The sequence below is a fragment of the Pleurodeles waltl genome, chromosome 5 (genome assembly GCF_031143425.1).
Source record: "Pleurodeles waltl isolate 20211129_DDA chromosome 5, aPleWal1.hap1.20221129, whole genome shotgun sequence".
Taxonomy (NCBI): Eukaryota; Metazoa; Chordata; class Amphibia; order Caudata; family Salamandridae; genus Pleurodeles; species Pleurodeles waltl.
In genome coordinates this window covers 648,960,609-648,983,395 of record NC_090444.1, presented here as the reverse complement: position 1 = coordinate 648,983,395, position 22,787 = coordinate 648,960,609, and the positions used below count along the sequence as shown (strand labels likewise).

The following is a 22,787-nucleotide window of genomic DNA, read 5'->3' as shown; positions in this document are numbered from 1 at the left end:
TGAAAAGAAATGTCAGATAAAAACATAATTAAAAAGCTAGGCTGCTGTAATCAAGATCTAAAAATCTCATTCGAGCACTAATAAAAGATGGAGATTGGTTGTTAAAACAATAGTTGATTTTTTCTCTGGTGGATCGATTAGTTGCCTATTTAAAAAATCTATTAAGATATTGGTTGCGCGGACCTAGTAGATTGGGGTAGATAGAAATAATAAGTTCTATAGTATATGACCTAAAACTGCATAAACAACATGGAACCCACACACAAGGCAACGGTTCAAGTCCCTTCGAATTGATGCAAAGAACTATATGAAAGCCTGAATCTTAAATATTTTTCTTAGTTGTCCCAAGGTTAAAATTAAGATATGGTTGTCTTCGGACGGAGTAAGAATTAAATGTTAAGTCGCTATGATGATAATTCGAAAGAGAGTGTACATCTTCCCCTCAGTAGTTCTGCTTAAAAGTAACTTTTAATAGGTGCGGTAGGCTTGAAAGAGAGATTAGGTCTGGAAGATTGTGTTGCGTGATCACTGCCCTAATACTGTCCAACTTCAAGTCAGAATTTTTGCAGTTGTTACACTGCAGGTCCTTCTAGATGATCCCTTTTACTGTTAAATAATTTGCGATATTACAGTCACATATAATTTATCATTGAAGCATTATAGAAGCCAGCCAACGGGATGAGCTCTAATTCTAACATAAGTTTTGGAGTGGCTACTCAGATTGAGGAGTTCCTTTAGGCTAGACATACATTTTTCAAGTTAATTTAATGTCTTATAGTTAAATACTGGTGAGGCATATAGTAGCAATGGTATTTTGGTCATTATTGCTGTGACCAACTCGGTAATTGCTCTTCCTCCATAGGGGTTGGCAAACCTGCTGATAGTTTTCCAGACTTTTATTGTTTTATACTTCTTGGAATGTATATGTTCTAGCCAGGAGAGTTTGCTGTTGATGGTAACTCCCAAGTAAACATATTTATCAACTTGCTGGATTGTTGCCTTCCCGAAATACCAAATTATGGATTTTACGTTCCTCCCATATGTAACCACTTTAGGTTTTGAATTTATGTTTCAGCCCTGTTGGAGTTAAGGAACAAATCACTATGTCATCTTAGTAGGCCAGGAGAGCAATGCACTGGTTGCTGAGCTTCCGTGAGAAGCCATCCCGATCCTCCAAGCAAGTTAGATCAGAAATGTATAAAATGAACAGCAGGGGTGTCAAAATGGATCCTTGTTTTAGGCCATTTAAAGCTAACATTTTTGTTGATAGTGTGTTAGGAGTTAGTTTGATTCTTACCCAGTTATCTTTGCATAGCTCTAATATAAAATGAAATAAGGATGGGTCAATACCCCAGGTTATTAATTTATGCCAAAGCCATTGTTGGTTAAATTTATCAAAGGCAGAACTGTAATTGATGAAGCAGGAGTAAAGAGTTGAATTCCTCTGAATAGCCTTTTTGCAAGTATGGTCAATGCCACAATGTTGACTAAGGTAGAACAGCCTGCATGAAAAAAACGATTTGAGTAATCAGTATTAGCTGGTTATCGTTTGCCCAGGATGTTAGAATACATAGTAAATATTTAGCAAATGGTGAAGGGAAGCTATCTAATAATGCTATAAGCAATTCTGTGATACACATTTTGCCCTTTGTTTTATAAATAGGGTGCATAATTGAACCTTTCCATGACTCAGGTATCAGAGCTTGTGAGAGAACATTTGAAAAAAGATTATATAATTAAGGGCTCCATAAACAAGGATCCGCTTCTATAACATACACAGGCAGGCCATTCGGGCCTAGGGTTCTTGATGAGCTTGATGATTTCATTAACTTAATTTTTTCTTTAGTGATCTGGGGCAATGTGCTTCACTAATTTGAACTTAAAGCTGAGGAATTTCTAGAACATGAGTATAATGCATTAATGTGGGATACCCAGGTATATTAATAACAAAACAATAATTGGCGGTTCTATATGAGCCTAACCCTTTGGCTAATTAATCTCCAGAATGGCTTAAGGTTCCTTGTTTTATAGGCATTACCAATTCTATCCAAGCTTCTTAATTTTGCTTTACTGTGTCTCTCATCCTGTACTCATTTTTAGTTTGACTGATTTGATCAAAAGGTTACGGTGAGTGGAATATGGATTTTTTTTTTAATCAGGGATATTAATTCTTTTCCTTAGAGTTTAGTTGCATAGTTATTATAGGATTTGTTTCTTTAGGAGAGCGATAATATTGCTCTAAATTACCCATATTAAATCTGTTGTCAAGTAACACAATATTGAAGTTGGTCTTTGATCCCAATTTGAAATCCAGTCCTTTTCAACTGCTGCAGGGAATTAACCATCTAACAAATTCTTGATGGAATCTAGTTAACAAAGATTCTGTAATTTATGCATAAAACCAGGGGTCCATTTAAATTTACAATTTATTATGGTAAGTGAACCAATATTTGAGTATGGAGTTGTTTCAGAACACACTGGTTTAAGATTAAGCAATATTGCTTGAGGGTTGTGATAACTGTCCTGCCGCATCTGGACCTCAAACTTTTAGCATAAGCTGAATTTGGTGTAATGGACGAATGTATAGCCAAGGATGCTAGTTCCTATTGCTGACTGAAACGTAATCTTGGCTGGTTGATCGGTCATAAATCTTCCATTGAAAGAACAATACCCAGGTTCTGATAGAAAGTTAAATGTGTAATTATTCATTTGTGCACATGCTTTTTTAGGGGTTTTTGTTGCCAATGTGAGAGGAGGATGAATATGAAAATAACAGATCAGGTGAATCTTCTGGTTGGTGACTTACATTGATGGGAAATAAGTATTGATTAAAGTCTTCTGTTTATACAATCACATATTGAGCATGAAACTCAAGAAAGCATTCCTGGTGATCCAAGATAGACAGGTACTTTGCCTTAGTTCTTAATAAACTGGAGGGGGGGAGGGTTAATCAGGGAGTGTATATTTATTATAATATTTTTTGCAAGAGGCAGACCTCCAACAGAACAATCAGAATATTTTTAAAATTTTTGCCAGCTGTTGAAGATTTTGTTATTATTTTATTGCTGATTAGGGTTATAAGACCTCCACTCAGTCAGCCTAAAGGATTATTTGTAGCAAATACTTCATGCCTGGTGAAATTTGGTCGCTGAAAGGAGTGGTTTTCCATGATTCCTGAAAACAGATCACATGATAATTATTTAAATATCTACTTACATTGTTATCCAGTGCCAGAAATTGTCTATCTAGATTAGCAATATTCCATGAGCAAATTGCTAGTTGCAAGATTATATTTTCCATTCGAGGTTTATGTGAGTTTGGAACAATGAAAACAATTAGTGACAAGCCTAATTTGGGGTTGATCAACGATGGTGTGTTGATCCTTTGATAAGTTTCCAAAGACTTATTCATTTGAAAATCTGTGTAGTCACTAATGCTTTTCTGGGCCTTCATATTCCTGATCCTCTGTAATGTTAATTGGCATGGGTCGTTGTTAGTAATGGCGCTTCTGCTGGGTAGGGACTACATCCCTCCAGCAGCCATCAAGGAGACTACAGAAGGAGTTTGCAGGAAGAGGGGCCACCAGCTATTGTTTGTGTATTTAAGTGCCATGTGTCCCACGGCACAGGTGTCATCAGTAATGGCGCTGCTGCTGTGGAGGGACTACATCCTCCAGCAGTCATTAAGGAGCTTGCGCAAGAAGTTTGCAAGAGGAGGGGTGCCCCATGGCACAGGCCTGAAGGAGGCCAGGCAGGGTCCCTTCTGTTGGCTTGGCTCTTGATTTGTGCTTGACCAGTGCTTGACCAGCACTTATTCACTCCATCGTTCATCTCCCCCATGCCTGATGTTGACTATGTTGACTGTGGTGTTGATTGTTGCACTGGTGTTGAGGACCTTGACAAGGCAAGTCAAGTAAGCTGTCACTTGTATCTGTTTTGAACCAGGTAGTGGATTCTGATCCGACCCCCACATTGTTGTTGTCAGGTTCCACACATAAGGATAAGTTGGTGACCTGGAACATAGCCAGTCTCGCCGCTAAAATTCAAGTGAAGAACTGGAGGCCTTTATCTCAATTTATGGCAACAAGGGATTTATTAAGTGATGAGATAATTTGTAATTTCGTTCCTGCCATTTCCTCTGCCATGGGAAAGGTGCGTGCAGGGCTTTGCACTTTGGTTTCAAAACCTCCCTTGACTGTATCATCTTGCCAATTCCCACCAACAGTAAGTTAATTCAAGCATTCCAGGTCAAGAGGCCCAAGTCTTACAGTTTTGTTCTTATAGACTTTTATAGTGATATCTTTTCTATTAAGACAAATCACAACTTTGTCTCTTTTTTTCATTTTACCTGCAGCCTAGAAATTAGTCATCTTCAGCATGACTGTGGCATCAACATTGTTCTTGCTGGGGACTTCAATGCAAAATTGGCGTTAGTTTGCTCTTTTGGCTCAGAATCTTTTATCTTCAATACATCCACTATGGCTTTACTTATCCATACAAGTGACTGCAGAGGCTTGATGCTATCCCCTTACCTGTCTAGATATGATTTGTGCAATGTGATTGAAAGGATTGCCCCGGTCTCTCAACACTTACTTTTATGGGAGGGGCAGACTCGTTCACCACAACTACATTTTTGTAAGGAGAAACATTCCTGGATTTTTAGGGGATGGCATGGTAATGCCTAGCATCTTTAGGAACCACAATCCTCTTTCTGTCACTTTGGCCTGCCTGCAGCCTTGTCCGTCAGTCAGTGCTGTAGAAGAACACATTTTTCCCCGAGTAGTGATTGGCTCATGTTGCCATGGAACTCCACCAACCTGAATGACGTGCAGCGCAGGCTTTGTGCCAAGCACCTGGGTACGCTCTATGAATGATTGTGTTTGACCTAAGATTTTCCAAGTAGTATAGTTGCTTTTGATACCTTAGGTCACACTATTAAAAAAATACCTTATGAAGTTGATTACTCTTACAAAGCCAGTCACAGAATCCTGGTTTGATAAGGTCTGTGGGGAGGCAACCCATTGTCTGCAGCGTGTCTTTAGGGCTACCCCATGGGTTTCGGCTGAGGTTGCTTCTTGCTGAAGAACCTATAAATGAGCCATCAGTAGAAGGAAGGCAGAGCTTAGGGAGGAGGTCTGGAGTACTTTAGTTACTTCCTGTAGGTCCAGAAACACCAGTCTGTTTTGGCACACCTTTAAAAACCATTTATTTAAAAAACTGACTAATCGCATTTGTGATATTAGTGATATGGGTAATTTCAAGCAAGTTAGTGGGGAGACTGATTTCTGCATGCCCAATTACCTACTGGGCACAGAATTCTCAGTGGAGCAGGTGACTGAAGCTGTTCATGACAGCTCCATGCGCAAGGCCCTGGGGCCTGATGGGGTACCCGTGGACCAGTGGTGACTGGTGACAGTGGCAGTGGTGGGACGTAAAACTCTGGGTATGACTTATCTAGCGAGTGAAGCGAGCAAGCTCAGTTGACAAACGTAGGGTCCGGGGTAGGTCTTCCTCCCAAGAAAAAAAATAAAAATGATTGACTAATGGTCCATTAAAGAGGAAAAAAATGTAGTGAGAAAGCAAGGTTTATAAAACAGTGGGAATGTATAGTCGTTAATATGTTCACCCTTAACTTTAATGTGTGAATTGTTCACTGCAACAACTTTAGGACCTTTAAAGTGTATGCTTACAGAGTGTCTTGCTCTGCATGCAGCATCAACTTTGGGAGGAAATGCTCTAACCAGGCATCAGAAAGCACCCACAGCTGCTGGCTGCAATTAGTCATACAGAAATACGTGGAGACAGGTCTAAGTGGGATGAAAAAAGTGGGGGCTCTAAAAAAGGGAACACGCAAAACAAATTTCTGTGATTCCTATAGTGCGCCACTCCGCCCATATTTTGGTTTCTCTCTGAGATGTTATTGCATCCAGAGATATAACACAACTGATATTCACCTAAAAACTGTCACTACGGTTGGCTTGGTCAATGGTTGTTAACTGTTTAAGATAAATGAGTAACAACAATGATTAGTTATAATTATTTAACATTGAAAATGTTTCAATTCTGAAATTGTAAGACTGTGAATTAAATAATATTGAGGCCTGTGGAAGGAGTAGGGCCTTCAATTATGTGTGGTTTATGGTAGATAAGTGTGCCCTTTTTCTCTTCACATTATTTGAGCCCCAGATAGGTGGCAGTCCCTGTGGCCTGGGGTGTCTGCAGAACCCCCATATTATTGTTGATAAAGTATTTGCCCCGGAGCGGTGGTGGCCCCCGGGGAGGGCACACAAAACCCCTCGCATATTTCTTTAAAAACATTGCCCCAGGAAAGTGGTGCTCCTGGGGGCTGCTGGGAGATACAGCCCCCCCAGCCCAATTATTTATTTGATAGCTTTTGCCCCGGGGAGGTGGCGGTCCTTTGGGCTGTCATAAGCAATAAATCTCACCTTGGAAATGGTGAATAGCAAAAACATGGTGATTTACACTTAGGTGTAGTTGCAGCTTTCCACATGAGAAGATCTACACATGCAAAGTTACCTTTTTGATTCAGGCCCTATGTCATTTGATTGCATTATTGCTTTTGTAAGATTCTTAAATAAATACAAAAAAAAAAAAAATCTTTTACAGACAAAGTATTCCGGTTAAACTGAAAGTTGTCCCCAATTTAAAAATGTAATTGTTTTGGCATTCTAAAACTCACAAATATATGATCGCCGGGATCCTGGGGAACTGTTCATCTCTTACAGATGCTTTAAGTGGGCATTCATTCAATAATAATTTTTCACATTTTAGTCTTCCTACATATAACGTTTATTTATTAGTAATAATTTCCAAAACTGGGTTGCAAGTTATGGAGGCGGAATACAGAGGGATTCAGGGTGATATGGTGTTCCTGCTAAAGAGGGAGAGGATATGATGTTTGTAAAATAGGGGTCCATGTTCCATACAAACTGCTTATTAAGGAAGAGTTTCATTATTTCTTTGTATGGATCTTCAGTAGTAACATGTGTTGGTGGGATATATTTCTTTATTTGAGAGTTTTCACTATAATTCACATTAACCTTAACCTCTTCCTTATGAGACTGCTAGCCCCATCTTGAACAAGCCTATTTGTCATTTTAAAGGATCCCTTAGAACAAAAATACCAGAGTCAACAATTTTCTTTCTCTCTAATGTTAGGCCTTAGAAATCACACCAAGTGTCCTATTTCTGGCTATCATGCTGAACACTTAAATGCCACAAACCGGTCAAAGTCCTTGGTATCACCTTCTCGCCTCAAAAGCACCTTTTGAAACCTAGAGGCAATTTGCTGATGATGTCAAACGAAAGTAAACAACCTAAAAACAAGAAAAGGGCAAAAATCAATTTCCTCAACTTCTGGGAGCAGGAATAAGGATGAGGAACTACCTCCTATTTAATGGGGACCACCTTGCAAGATACCAGTGAAATGCCCTAAAACAAGGAGCATCTGCACATTCCATAACTCTATGTTCCAGTCCACATCTGGGAAGTTTCAGAATTTCCACCGGACATAGTATCCACTAGAAAGGTGAATGACATGGTATTTTAATCCTTCATCCAAAAGAATATCTATAATTTTTATTAAACAGAGTCAAGTCTGATACAAGATAAAATATTAATTTGTATAATAATATTTACCAGTCTAGTACATTTTACAGCTAAAATATATATTTACCTTAATGTTGATGATAATATCTGGTGTCAATGGTAGGTTTTTTATTAGATCTATTTGTTCATTAATCTTCAAGTGCTCCTCTGTGAGTGAAGGAAACCCACAAAGAACATATCCTGAAATACAAACGATCTATTACATATGTGAAGGGAACAAAAAACTAAGTAGTAAAATGATTGCCCATATTTATAACATAAACGTAAGTTCTCTTTCATAAGTTTCACTTTTGACTCAGTCAATGCCACAAAAATACTAAACTTATAATTATATCAGCCAAATAAAGCTAACAAAATAATGGGTGACAATAGACACTTAACTTACATACAAACCACCATACAATCACAAAAACCTCAACCACACCTAGGAGTGGACCTCAAACCCAATTTGTAAGTATCAACTTTTTAATGCCACCCTCCATTTTACTTGTGCTGCCATTACAACATAGATCTGAGATTTCCCCTTCTTCATTTTCTTTTCTCCCATGGACATTGATGGAGATATTTTGGAAACTGATGCTAGATGACATAATATTTATGATGTGCAAATTCAGCTTTCAATAGTTTTGGGCAGTTCTGCAAATCTCACATATACATAGTCATTTGTAATACCAACAGAAGGTTTCGCTAAACATTCCAGTCAAGAAGAAGGGTTTGCTTCTGATCTTTGGGCGCAGTTAGGTAGACCCCTAAATCAGCAATACTATATGTGTGTTCAGAAGCAAGAAGGCCCCCTGTGCCCTTCACCTGGCACTATGCAAGGTGTCCATAGGAAATACTAAGTTGAATATTCACCCAAGCTTACAAATGCAATGGAAACAGCAGCTCTAAAAATGTGTAATAAGGCAGCAAAGCAGCTCAATTATCAATTAAAGAGTAAAGCCAACAATAGGTTCTAGGTGCTGCATCTGGCACATTTATGCACTGGGGAGACCTTCTACTGTTACCCCAAATATAGGAGTTCACTTTGCATCTAGTGCTTCTATGATATGAGTGATTTAGAAGGTACATACCAAGGTGAGCAACTGTTGCAGTGTTAATCTTGTCCACAATCAATTTGATGACCAGCTCTTCAGGAACACTTAACCCTTGGAAGAGAAGCTCCTGCATCTATAAAAAAATATATATTAAAAAAAAAAAGCCAATAATGATAATGATGATGATAATAATAATCTGTCATCACAAACCAGTTTATTTCACAGGTTTAATTCCTTAGCTTCATTATGTTTTTTCCAATAGGCTTTAATTGAGCACTTTCAACTAATTAATACTTAGTTATTTAACTTCATGTGTATAATTTATACACAGACAACCTAGCCACAAGAAGGCAGAGGGTCGTGTATACTGAAGCATGAAGACATACTCCGATATGAAGGATTTCCCTTAATTGGTTAACAATAAAATCAGCACTTGATTAAAACAATCATGTTAGGATCTACTACATTTTAAAAACATTAATTAAATTTAGTAATAATTTAAAAGTAGTTTATGACAGGCCTTGTAGCCCGCCATACAGACCGAATGTATGCTGACACCAGAAGAAAAATAGATGCCATAGCTGTCCGATGGCACAAAAGCTAGCAAATCTTTGCAACTTGGAAGCCTATGCCTCTTAAACAGGGGGTCGATATGTTTCTTTGGCAGTACTGCTGTTTATGTGTAGAAACACATTAAATGATTGTTAGTAACCTTCCCATGTTTCGGCTGCATAAATCAGTGTTTTTTTTACTTAGATACTATATTGCACGTACCAGTCGGACCACAAGTCTGAATTTCAAGTACCTAGAGTGCAGAGTCCCAGGTGATGTTATATAAAGGTATAATTTGACATCAGGGAATGACGTTCTACTATATAGATGGGCAGCATGGTACTGTCGGGGTATACTAAGCAATTTGCTTTAATAGTCTTTCGCATGTTTTGATCAAGAAGGAATTTGTGGGCACATTCATTGTGCTAGGGGTATTCTAAAGTGAGCTGCATCCAATCAACTTTAGTGCTTTCTTTACATGTGTTAACCTTTGGAAATTTTTACTGTCTTGCATGCCCATTATATCATGTGTGGCTTTTAGGCAAGAGCTTGCGTAAGGTCTGTTTCACAACCTGCATTTTGTAGCACGTAAAGTAGTATTACAGTTGGTCTATTCAGTATTAAAAAATCCAATTCATGAGCCTATGGCCAGAGATCTCTGCCACTCCTTTCTTTTCTATGTGGAAATACCCACCCCTAAATTTAGCGATAAACAATTATGCATAATAATGCATTAATTATTTTAGAATGTATTAATAAACTTAACTATATCTACTTTTAAGCTTTTAACTAAACAGAAAAAATATTTGAAGTAATTAAACAAAAACTAACAACATTTCCAAAATATTAAATAAAAATAAAGTTAATAGTGAGGATGGGCAATTTAGTTTTCATTGTTTAAAAAGTGTTATTGAGGAACTAAAATAATACAATTAGGTTGATGTATTTATAAATAAACATTTGATTACAAATAATCAACGTATAATTGTCCTTATACTTTCCCACATAGAAAGCTCCACGTCGTGGCTGAGATCTCCAAGGACAGGTAACTTTACACTCAAATAATTTTAAGGGAGTCTCTCCCCCCTGCCCCCCTAATTTGAGGAGGTGGAAACATAAGTTTACACCTAGGTATAAATCTCTAACTGGAATGATGAATAGTAAAAATGGGTAGTTACACCTTACTGTAGTAGTAAATAAATAAATAGGTATACACATGTAAATATGACTTTCTAAATTGGTTCTTAGAGTCTAACCTAGAATAAAAAATGGTGCAACTGGATTATGGCTTGAAGACAGTTCACACCTAGCTCTAACCTCAGAGCCACGAAGAAGGCACATAGGCTAGGCATAGTAAACTTCTAAAGTAAGCAGTTTTCAATTTTTTTGTATGTTGGCCATTTCGTAAACACCTCACAGTTCTGCACTGTAAAACGAAGCAGCAATTACATACATTCTGCATATTTGTAAAATAGACTGTCGGAAGGAAGGGGGTGGAGAGTGGTTTGCGCATTTTTGCCAGAGCAGTTTTGGGTTCTAAGTCCAGCTCTGAGCTCACAAAGTACTACATTAAAGCCCTATTTAAGGCGCACTCTGCATACTCTGTAACCTCACCGACATCCCACCACTGTGACAAAACTCTGAACAGGTATTTACTTTACTATCTATTGGGTGCAGCTGACCAAGAGGAAGTAGTTAAAGGTCTCACAGAAATTCAAAGGAAGAACATAACACAAGCCCCTGCAGCCCATGCTGTGCAGGGTGTGGTAGAAGGAGGATCCCTTCAAGGACCCCAATCTTTCAAGGGACCATCATTCAGGACAAGGTCAACGAATATCTGACATATGGTAGACTCAGGGTCCCCTCATCACATCATGCAGGGACAGCGCACCCTTTTGCGTTACACCATTGCATCAATGACTGAGAACAATGCCTGTGATTCACATGAAACCTTAGCTATCATGAGTCACAGAGTTGTCTTCAATCAGCAGACATGACAATATAGTTTGCTGCCTTTCACTTGCACAGAGCATTTGAACGGAAAAAGTGCTGGAATCCAAAACACTAAGGGGCATATTTTTCAAAGTTTAGCATCACCCTTGCACCACGCAGGGTAATTTAAGGGCAAACCAAAACTTAGAATTATATTTAACAAGCCACAAAAGGCGACCTTGCGTGGCCCTGCATGACTTGGTAAAACTGGAGTTACGAAAAGCAACGCAAGTTGCTGCTTTGCATTATTCTGCCTGAGGGAGGCATTCAATGTGTGGAGCATGAGTGCTGCTATGCATCCACCCACGGATTTTGGCACATTCCCAGATCTGCCAAGGTTGGTAAACCTGGGAAAGTGTCGAAATGCAAAGCCTTCGCAGGAAATGCATAATAGGGAGAAATATCTTCACCTCCTTTTTTCCTCTTTCTATGTGTGCTGTATTCTGCAGCACAAATAGAAAAAGGAAAAAACATTTGAGGATTGTTTTTGTGCAAGAAGGTGTATCTTCCCGCACAAACATAATCCTGGTTGCAACACAAGTATCCTTGCACCATGGTGCAAGAGTGTCTGCTTTGGCGCAAGGCAGCAGTTTCAGCACCAGCACAGGCAGAGAGCAGGAATGTGCTATATCTTGATAGATATGGTGCATTCCTGCCCACACCCTTTCACGCAGCACAGCAAGGTGTCTTGCTGCGTTGCGTGAAATGATAAATACGGTCCTCAGCTTTCTTGTTGGCCATACATGCTTGCCTGAAGAGATGAAAAGTCCTCAGCCTCTGATAAATTCTGAAAATATTCTGGCCCAATATTTACCAAATAGTCACGTAGTGTAGTACAGCAGTGAAAAACGCTGTGCTGTGTTGCGTGGCAGGGAGAAAGCAGGAGAGTGCCATATCTATATAGATAGGGCTCTCTCCACACCTATCCCTAGCACAGGCGCTGATTTTAGCTGCTATGCACCACACACACACCTTTGCGCCGCAGTGCAAGGGTGTGCGCGTGAGTGTAGCATAGGTTTTGTACTGGAAGGATACCCTTCAAGTACAAAATACTTTTCTTAGACACATTTTAAACCTTTTACTTAATTGTATGTGTGCTGCACAGTGCACTTTTGGCACTAAACTCTACTATTGTTTGTAGATAAGGTTTGTGTCAAAAGGCATTGGTGGTTGCATGGGAATGCCCATGTACCACCTATATAACGCTCTCTTGGAGCCAAGTAACGCAAAGCAGTGTTTTGCACTGATCTGCGTTACTTTTAGGGTACTTCTAGTGCAAAACAAGTTTTGCACTATGAAGTAAATAAGAAAAATAAAAAAAAATCTGGTTAGTGTCACTTTTGTAAATGTTTGTAAATCTCCCACTCTGTCTCTCAGCAGACTATTTGTGCGCATTTGCAGAGTCTGTTTTAAGAGTTGAGATACATTATTACTTTTATAAACGTGTGGAATTAAACAAGAAGCGCAAGAAGAGCATCACAGTTGCAGGAACCAAGCTTAGCTTGCAGCATGCATATTTTAAATGTGCTCATAGTAAAATGATACTTTTTAAACAGAGTTTGCATGTAGAATTTAATGGTAGCTCTCAATCGTCGCCCTTTTATTCTATAAAGAGATGCTTCAGAATACCTTATATAAGCAGCCAATGATTTATTACTATTAGACTTTCACAGTTATTTCTGTCCTTGTAGTGTGAATTCTTCTCATTGCCATAGTGTGAAATACATTTATCAAATGATGTTCAATCTTTACCTTAAGTCCTATTTCGGTTTCACTGCGCATTTGTTCTTCAATAAGTTCAGTAGCTTTAAAAGAAGACGAAAATAAGGACATATGTGAGCACTACAGATATACTGCGTCACAGGTTAGCAATAACATTTACAACATGAAAATTTAATCTGCATATTAATCTGTTGCCTCGAAATGCACCATATACAGCAATACATTGTGAACCAGTCAACAGATGACTCAGTCTGCTCTCTTTTTTGCCTAAGAATGTTTTTGCATGATACTTAGGCCTATATTAGTTTAGCTAGGAAGGGAGATGCAATAATTATTGAATCTGGTTAAATGCAGTTACCTCCACGTCAGGATTTGTTGGAAGTGATTAATTGCTCCTTTCCAATTTTTTCCCCTTATAAAGGGGTATAACATGAAGATTTTACTATTTTTCGCATAGCCACGTCTAGTATTTTCCTGGCCTTTTTCCCCTTTTAAATGTTGGCATTTTTAGCCTGCAACATTTATCTGGCGTACAAACTTTATCACAATTCAGGTCTACCCGGTGAAGTGAAATTCCTAACACTTGTAATTGTGACCACTAGGCACGTGCTTGCACAGGGACTGTAAAAAAGTCGGCAATTTTTAATTGAGGCCTATTTAATTCCACAAACTTAATAAGGCAATTAAACGAAAACATATATCCGACCCTAATGGATAAATTCGACCTCGGCCCTGGGCGTTTTGTGCTACATGAAGCACTGCGGCCCAAGTGAAGCCTACTGTGGGGCCAAGTGGGGCCACCTAGGGATGCTATGTTGCAATGCCTACTAGCACACGGCAGTGTACATAGTGCCGTATCGGTCCTCTATCTTGCCTTGCAGACTTATCTGTTGAGCCTGAATGTCCATGTCAGGGGGTAAGTGGGCGCAGTGTCTCAACTGCAACATCTCCGACACATAGTGGGTGGTAACCACAGCATATACAAAGCATGTGTCGCGGAACACTCAACTGCAGTTTAACAAACAAGTTACTTACCTTCGGTAACGCATTATCTGGTAGAGACTATCTAGCTGTAGATTCCTTACCTTTAGAATTTCTTGACTCTGGTCAGCTCCTTTCTACCTGTAACTTACGGGGAGTTCTTTCTTGAGGTTGTAGAAGTAAGGCAAAGTCATTTTCTTGGTGAGGTCCAAAGTGTGCATCTGGCTGGTGCAATCCTTCTGAGCGTAGGGCTCAGGTGAAGGCTAGAGGTCCAGCAAGGCAGTCCTTCTTGTCTTGTTCCAGTAGGGATCTGAAGATTGGGGCAGCTCTGCCATATTTATCGTTGCTCCTTGGGTGAAAAGCAGGAGGTGCTCCTGTCCAATCATGTGCAGACCACCACCCTCTTGAGTGACCACTTCTTGGGAAGAGTGGCAACAAAACAAAAAAAATCCAATCCCCGGAAGCAACACTGCTCCAAAATCAAAGATGGCAAGAATTAAATCTTAGAGTTTAGATCTGGCTCAGTCCACCCATTGATTTGGCTAGGTTTCCCTTAACACACCACTTTTCAGCCCTCTCTTAATCTTATCGGGGGCATCTGGTCGTCTGGGGCTGCCGGAACTGAAGGAGGTCCGGTTGCTGTTCCAAATTACTTACCCCCCCTTTGAAGTCCAGTTTGGCGGCTCTCCCCCCATCCTGTTCTACCATCTGCTGAGGCAGATCTCCAGCCAACAGATGCTTCATTTGTTTCAGTCCAGGCCACTACACACCTCATCAAGACAGCCTGGCTCAGGCTGCCAGAGGCTGACCAATCACTGAAGGGCACTACAGGGCTGACGTTGGTAACTTTTAGCAAGAGTTCTAAAACGATTTCCCTGTTCAAGATATATTACATTTAACAGTAGCAAGTTGTGGATTTATTACAACTTTTAATTTGCTACTAAACTTGCTATATTTAGCTCCTTCCTATGGAAAAGTGGAAAATAAGTCTATTATTTTAAAATAAAGTCTCTCTATGTTAGCCTATAGAGCCCATTCACTACAATGGGGAAAACTAATTTGGCTATTTTTCACTAACCAGAGCTTATACAACATCATTTATAAAGACCCTGCTTATAGTTACACTTAACCCAGCCCTGAGGGGGGACACTTAGGCAATACCTTAGGGGTGACATATGTGTAAAAATAAGGTAGCTTAGGACTTTGAAAGTACTTTTAACTCCAGAGTTGAATTTGAGGTTAAGGTTATCTTAAAAGCTGCCCACAAGGCAGGCCTGCTTTTAAAATGACACTGGGCACCAGAGCAGTACACCTATGGGTGTACTATCTATGCAGGGGTTTCTAAACCTACATGCCCTACCAAACACTAGGGACTTATAGGTAGGTTGGTACAGCCATTTATAATTAGCCTAATTTGCATATACCATTTTAATCAGAGCGCAGGCCCTGGGACTGTTTAGCAGTGCCCACGGCACCATCAGAGTGTGAAAAACACAAGTATGAGTAAAAAATAGGGGCAAAAAGTGAGGAGGCTTCTGCAATCAGCCCAGTTTTCCCACACAGGTGTTTACAGGGATTGTAGAAATATATATGAACTAGTGGTGGTGGCAACTAGGACCTAGTTTCCATAGGAAGAGCGTTTTTTGTTTTGCCTATAACTTCAGCACCCCTTGACGAATCTTCACAAAATTTTCTAAACTTATACTTTGCTTAGTTCAGCTTCAGTCTTGAATGCTTTGGGGTGATTTGTCAAGTGGGGGAAGAGAAAAAGGGAGGGGTCCCAAAACGTGTTTTCCCAATTCATTTTCCCACAGGACATTTAGACACACCTACAGCCCGAACCACCAAATTACACCAAATCTGGTACAAAGCTAGATTCTGTTCCCCAAACTACGCTTTTTATGGTTTGGTGAAAATCCGTTCTGTAGTTTGAGTAATTTAAGGACAAAAAATATAGATATGTAGAGACGCACATCTTCCGTGGATCCAACTGTCCCCGTGCTGATATCTGATTGCCTGCCAACACTTCAACAAGGAAGTGTTGTCAGGCATCTTGGGACTTGGATTCAGCCGAATCCCAGCAAAAAACAAGACAAAAAAAAGGGGGGGGGGGGGGGCAGGGTAGAATCACCCTAACCCCTCAGCCCTGGTGCTGGTGTCTGAGGGACCTCGCCAGGGGTAAAATGCATTGAAAAAAATAATATTAATAATAATAAATAAATTAATTAAAAAAAAAAATAATAATAATAATAATCCGCAGATTGATCTGAATAAAAATAAATTAAAAAAATAAATAAATAAAAACAAAAAAAAACAGGTTTCCTTGCTTTTTTTTTTTTTTTTAAATTTGTCCTGAGTGGGCAAGGTCCAAGGGGAATTTGGGGTTAACATAGGAGGGAGCGCATGGGCCCCCCTCCTTGGGCTTCATAAGCCCCAGGGACCACCACCTCATTGGGCGATTGATCTAATGTGTGCGAGGGTCCGCACCTTCCCGGCGCCCCGGGGACCACCACCCCTGGGGCAAAATGACTTTTAAGGTGGGTGAGGCCCTATGGCCTCCACCACAGCCCTGGTGACCACCGCCTCCCCTTGGCTACACAGATTTATGAGCGGGCGGTATGGCACGGTCCCCCCGGTGCCCTGAGACCACCACTCCTGAGGAAAATTTAAAAAAAAAAAAAAAAAAAGGGAGTCCCTTTAAGACCCTCAAGCCCCTGGGCAATGTCCTCATTAAAGAGGGGGGCACGCGGCCCCCCTCTTGGAGCCACAGATAGCCCTGGGAACTGCCACCCCCCAGGGTCGACTCCTGCTATATCTCAGGGTGCCCAACCCCATGACATAGCTGTTTGCTGTGGCTTGGCTACAGCTGCATCCAAGCCAGAGCAAACACCCCACTGTTTGACAGCAGGTCCTGTAAAGCAGGCACCGCTGTCAAACAGTGGAGCTTTCATCTCTGTCCCCTGCATGCATGTAGGGAACAGATTAAGTGCTTCCGCAAGCACGGCGCTGCTGCCAATGCAGCTCCCTGCTATGGCACTGCAAGGAAAGCCTTAAGGCTTCCCCCGTGGTGCCAGATAGCCCGTAAAGTGTTTTTTAATAAAAATAAATAAATAAATAAAAATAGAATAAAAAAAAAAATATTTTACAAAATAAATAAATATTCAGTAGGGACCGCAGGGGAGCCCTTGAGGGCTCCCTTGCAGTCCAACATAGCCCATAAAGGGCTGAAAAAAAAATGAAAAAAAAAAGAGAGAACAGCTCAGTGTGAAGGTCAAGGACCATCACACTGAGCATTGGGGGTTCGAGTCGAGCTGGACTCATTTCCTTTTTTTTTTTTTTTTTAATAAAAGAAAAAAATATATATTATATTTTTTTAAATACTAAATACATTTTTTATTTTAAATTGTATACAAATCTCATTCAGACATCAAAGTCTAAACAAATGATCTTTCCCTCTCTATTTCTCGCTTTCACTCGATTTCTCCCACTCACACACCCACTCAGACACTTACGCACCCACTCAAAGATGCACTCAGACCCTCATGCACTCACTCACAGTCCCAGTAAGACCCTCACCCACTCACAGACACTTCAGGCGGTCACATACCCACACAGACCCACTGACATCCTCATACACTCACAGACCCGCGCACACACTGACGCACCCACTAAAACATTGATGTACGCACTCTCACACCCAGACAAACAATCCGGCAGCCACTCAACCCCCAGATACACCCTCTCACACCTATTCTCACAACCAGAGAGGTCGCAGACAACTCCCACTGCGCACAGCAGAAGGGAAATGTGCAGCATGGGGTTTGGTGGTTGGGAGGTTGGCCGCTGGGTCTGGCTGCAGGCCAGATCTTGCGGGCAACCTCTGGTGCACATGGATAAAGGCTGTGCATGGAATAAGGCTGGGTGCTTGTTTAACGTACAGAAATGAAAATTACTATCTGTTAAAATTTTTTTTACAAAAAACTGAAATTCACTAAAAAAATATAACAAAGGGTACAGGAAGTTATAGTTATGCTCACCTTTTAAACGTACAAAACCATAGAAATTCACCTGTTATAGTTAGAGTTGTCACAACTAACTATAACTCATACCCCAAAGTAACTATAACTCGCGCCGTTGCCAGGCACTGCTAATTACCCACAAATTATGGCACTCATGACGTCTATGATAACATCATTGATCATACCAATGAAATATTTGCTGTAAAAAATTTTATGAAAAAACTGTGCATGGGGGGTGCGCAAGTTAGTTACCTTAGGTCACAAGTTATAATTAGTTGAGATAACTAACTATAGATGGTGAATTGTTAAGGTTTTATATGTTTAAAATGTTATCCTAACTATAACGTCCCGGTTACCTTTGTTTTTATATATATATATATATATATATATATATATATATATATATATATATATATATATATATATATATATATAAAAATAATAATGTCACTTACCCAGTGTACATCTGTTCGTGGCATGTTCTGCTGCAGATACACATGCTGTCATGCTGTGCATATACTTTTGCCATCTAGTGTTGGGCTCAGAGTGTTACAAGTTGTTTTTCTTCGAAGAAGTGTTTGAGTCACAGGATCGAGTGACTCCTCTTCGGCTCCATTGCGCATGGGCATCAACTCCATGTTAGATTGTTTTCCCGCAGAGGGTAAGGTAGGAGTGATAGAGTATATAGAAAAGAGATGTCCATGCTAATGGAATGTTAAGTTTATATATATATATATATATATATATATATATATATATATATATATATATATATGCATATGTACAAATGTTAACTACTACGACTACAGGCTGCCGTGGAGGTGGGAGGGTGCATGTGAATCTGCAGCGGAACATGCCACAAACAAATGTACATTGGGTAAGTGACATTTTCCGTTCAATGGCATGTGTAGCTGCAGATACACATGCTGTGCATAGACTACAAAGCAGTTAGTCCTCCCATAAATGCGGTGGTTAGTCTGTAGGAGTTGAAGTTGTTTGAAATAATGTACAGCTTGACCTACTGTAGCTTGCTGTGTTGCTAACACATCTACACAATAGTGTTTAGTAAATGTATGTGGTGTTGACCAAGTTACTGCTTTACATATTTCAGCCATTGGTATGTTTCCTGAAAAAGCCATTGCAGCACCTTTTTTCCTTGTGGAATGTGCTTTAGGAGTAACTAAGAGTTGTCTTTTGGCTTTAACGTAGCATGTTTGGATGCATCTTACTATCCATCTTGCTTATCCTTGTTTTGAAATGGGGTTACCAGTATGAAGTTTTTGAAAGGCTACAAACAGCTGTTTAGTTTTTCTGAATGGTTTTGTTCTATCTAAATAGTACATTAGTGCTCTTTTAATGTCTAATGTATGTAGAGCTCTTTCTGTCACAGAATCTGGCTGTGGGAAGAAGACTGGCAGTTCCACTGTTTGATTGATATGAAAAGGTGATACTACTTTTGGAATAAATTTGGGGTTAGTTCGTAGTACAACTTAATGTTTGTGTACTTGTAAGAACAGTTCTTCAATAGTGAAAGCTTGAATTTCACTGACTCTTCGCAATGATGTAATTGCAACTAGGAAGGCAACCTTCCATGTTAAGAATTGCATATGACATGAGTGAATAGGTTCAAATGGTGGGCCCATAAGTCGTATAAGCACTATGTTTGAAATCCAAGAAGGAACTGGAGGTATCCTGGATGGAATGATGTGTTTTAAGCCTTCCATGAAGGCTTTAATAACAGGAACTCTAAATAAAGAGCTGTGGTGTATATTTTGTAAATATGCTGAAATTGCAGTAAGATGTATTTTTATGGAAGAGAATGCTAAATGTGATTTTTGTAAATGGAGTAAATAGCACACAATATCTTGTATTGATGCTGTAAGAGGGGCAATCTGTTTAGATTGACAGTAATATACAAATCTTTGCCATTTGTTAGCATAGCACTGTCTAGTAGTGGGTTTTCTTGCTCGTTTAATCACGTCCATACATTTTGATGGTAGTTGTAAATACCCAAACTCTATGACCTCAGGAGCCAAATCGCCAGATTGAGTGTGTTGGGATTTGGGTGTCTGATCTGCCCTTTGTTTTGTGTCAACAGGTCTGGTCTGTTTGGGAGTTTGGAGTGTGGTACTACTGATAGGTCTAATAACGTTGTGTACCATGGTTGACGGGCCCACGTTGGTGCTATGAGTATCATACTGAGTGTTTTGACGCAATTTGTTGACTACAAATGGAATGAGTGGGAGAGGGGGGAAAGCGTAAGCAAATATCACTGACCAATTGATCCATAGAGCATTGCCCTTGGATAGGGGATGTGGGTGTCTGGATGCAAAGAATTAGCATTTTGCGATTTCACTTGTGGCGAAAAGATCTATGTTTGGTGTTCCCCATTGTTGAAAGTATTTTTGAAGTACTTGAGGGTGAATCTCCCACTCGTGTGTTTGTTGATGATTTCAGCTGAGAACATCTGCGAGTTGGTTGTGTATCCCTGGAATGTATTGTGCTACCAGGTGAATTTGGTTGTGTATTGCCCATTTCCAAATTTTGAGCTAGGAGGGAGAGTTGGGACGAAAGTGTCCATCCTTGCTTGTTTAGGTAATACATGGTGGTCATGTTATCTGTTTTGATTAGGACATTCTTCTGAGTGAGAAGAGGCTGAAAAGCTATAAGTGCTAGGAAGACAGCTAACAACTCTAAGTGATTTATGTGTAGCTGTTTGTGTTGGGAATCCCATTGTCCTTGGATGTTGGGATTGTTGAGGTGAGCTCTGCAGCCAATCATTGACGCATCTGTTGTAATTATGGTCTGAGGCACAGGGTCTTGAAATGGCTGCCATTGTTTAGATTTGTGGAATTCCACCACTGAAGGGACATGTATGTTTGGCGGTCTATCAACACTAGATCTTGAAGTTGACCGTGTGCCTGTGACCACTGTTGTAAGGGCAGCGTGTTTAGTCTTGCGTGTGGAACAATTACAATACATGATGCCATCATCCCAAACATTTTCATGACAACAGTGTACTGTTGACCTGTCTGTATCTGTGCGATTATATTTTGGAATGCTTGTATTCTTTGTGTATTTTGAGTATTTAGTATTGCACCTAAATACTGTTGTATTTGCGCAGGTTGTAATTGCAACTTTTGGTAATTTATTGAGAACCCCTGGCGTGTGCAGGGTTTGTATTACGTAATGCGCATGGTTTTGACATTGAGTATGACTGTTTGATTTTATTTGCCAATCGTCTAGATATGGAAAGACATGTATATGTTGTCTTCTTAGATAGGTTGCGACTACCGCTAGGCATTTTCTGAATACCCTTGGAGCTGTTGTTATTTCAAAGGGTAACACTTTGAACCGATAGTGCTTTCCTTGAATGACAAACCTGAGATATTGTCTGTGCGCCGGATGGATGGATATAGGGAACTACGCATCTTTGAGGCCTAATGTTCCCATGAATTCTTGTTTTTGAAGTAGTGGGATAACATCCTGGAGAGTTTCCATGTGAAAGTGTTCTGACAGGATGTAAAGGTTGAGGGTCCTGAGATCTAATATTGGTCTTAGGGTGCCATCCTTTTTGGGAATCAGGAAGTATAGTGAGTAAACTCCCGTCCCTACTTGATTTTGTGACACGGTTTCTATTGCTTGTTTGAGTAATAAAGACTTGACTTCTTCCTGTAACAGACTGATGTGTTCTGTGGCTAATTTGTGTGGTTTTGGTGGAATAATTGGGAGAGTTTGTATCAATTCTAGGCAATAACCATTGTGGATAATTGACAGTACCCAATTGTCTGTGGTAATGTTTTGCCAATTGGTGTGGAACTTTTGTAGTCTTCCTCCCACAGGAGAGGTACGGAGTGGAAGGGAATGAAACAAGTCACTGTTTAATATGCTGTGAGGTTTGTTTAGATGTTTGATATTTCCCTCTACTTTTGGGATACTGTCCTGTATATATGTGCCCTTAAAACTATTTCGTTGGTATTAAGGTTGGCAGGCAGGTTTCGCCTGAGATGTGGATGCCTCTGCTGTTTGAGCTCTAAATCCTTCTCTAAAGTGAGGTTTCCGAAAAGATCCCCTGTACGGTGTGGTGTATAGTGCACCCATAGCTTTAGCGGTGTCTGAAATCCTTACGCAATTTTTCAATTGCAGTGTCCACTTCTGGGCCAAAAAGTTGTTTTTTGTTGAACGGCATATTCAACACCGCTTGTTTCGGGATTTCGGATTTCGGGTTTGAAACTCGAGGACCTGAGCCATGCATGCCTCCTTATTGTTACAACAGTGTTGACACTCCTGGCAGCTGTGTCTGCTGCGTCTAGGGCAGACCTAATCTGATTATTGGTGATGGCTTGCCCTTCCTCCACTATCTGCTGTGCCCTTTTTTGATGTTCCTTGGGGAGATGCTGAATTATGTCTTGCATCTCATCCCAATGGGCCCTGTCATATCTAGCCAACAGCGCCTGTGTGTTGGCTATCCTCCACTGATTGGCTTCCTGGAATGCAACTCTCTTCCCTGCAGAATCAAATTTCCTACTCTCTTTGTCTGGTGGGGATGCATCACCTGATGACTGAGTTTGCCCTCTTTCTGGCAGCACTTACTACTACGGAGTATGGAGGGAGTTGCTGAGTTAAGTAGACAGGATCAGAGGAAGGTGGCTTGTATTTCTTCTCTATCCTAGGAGTAATTATCCTTGCTTTAACTGGGCCGCTAAATATTTGTTCTGAGTGTTTTAGCATGCCGGGGAGCATAGGAAGTGACTGGTATGTTGAATGTGTGGAGGAGAGTGTATTGAACAAAAAATCATCCAACGGTTCAGTGTGCATGGTGACATAATGGTATGCTGCAGACCTAGCTAAAACTT

At 40.2% G+C, this 22,787-nt stretch overlaps 1 protein-coding gene across 5 annotated transcripts in view; it reads right to left on the bottom strand.

Annotated features, from left to right (window-relative positions):
• AK9 (adenylate kinase 9) overlaps positions 1-22,787 on the bottom strand; it is an 824,487-nt gene that overhangs the window by 714,604 nt on the left and 87,096 nt on the right. For all 5 annotated transcript variants that reach the window (XM_069234515.1, XM_069234516.1, XM_069234517.1 and 2 more), the window contains exons 4-6: positions 12,962-13,014; positions 8,702-8,798; positions 7,696-7,808 (exon numbers count right to left, since the gene is read on the bottom strand). In XM_069234515.1, the coding sequence (XP_069090616.1) occupies positions 7,696-7,808; positions 8,702-8,798; positions 12,962-13,014 (263 nt within the window). The remainder of the gene's footprint in view (positions 1-7,695; positions 7,809-8,701; positions 8,799-12,961; positions 13,015-22,787) is intronic.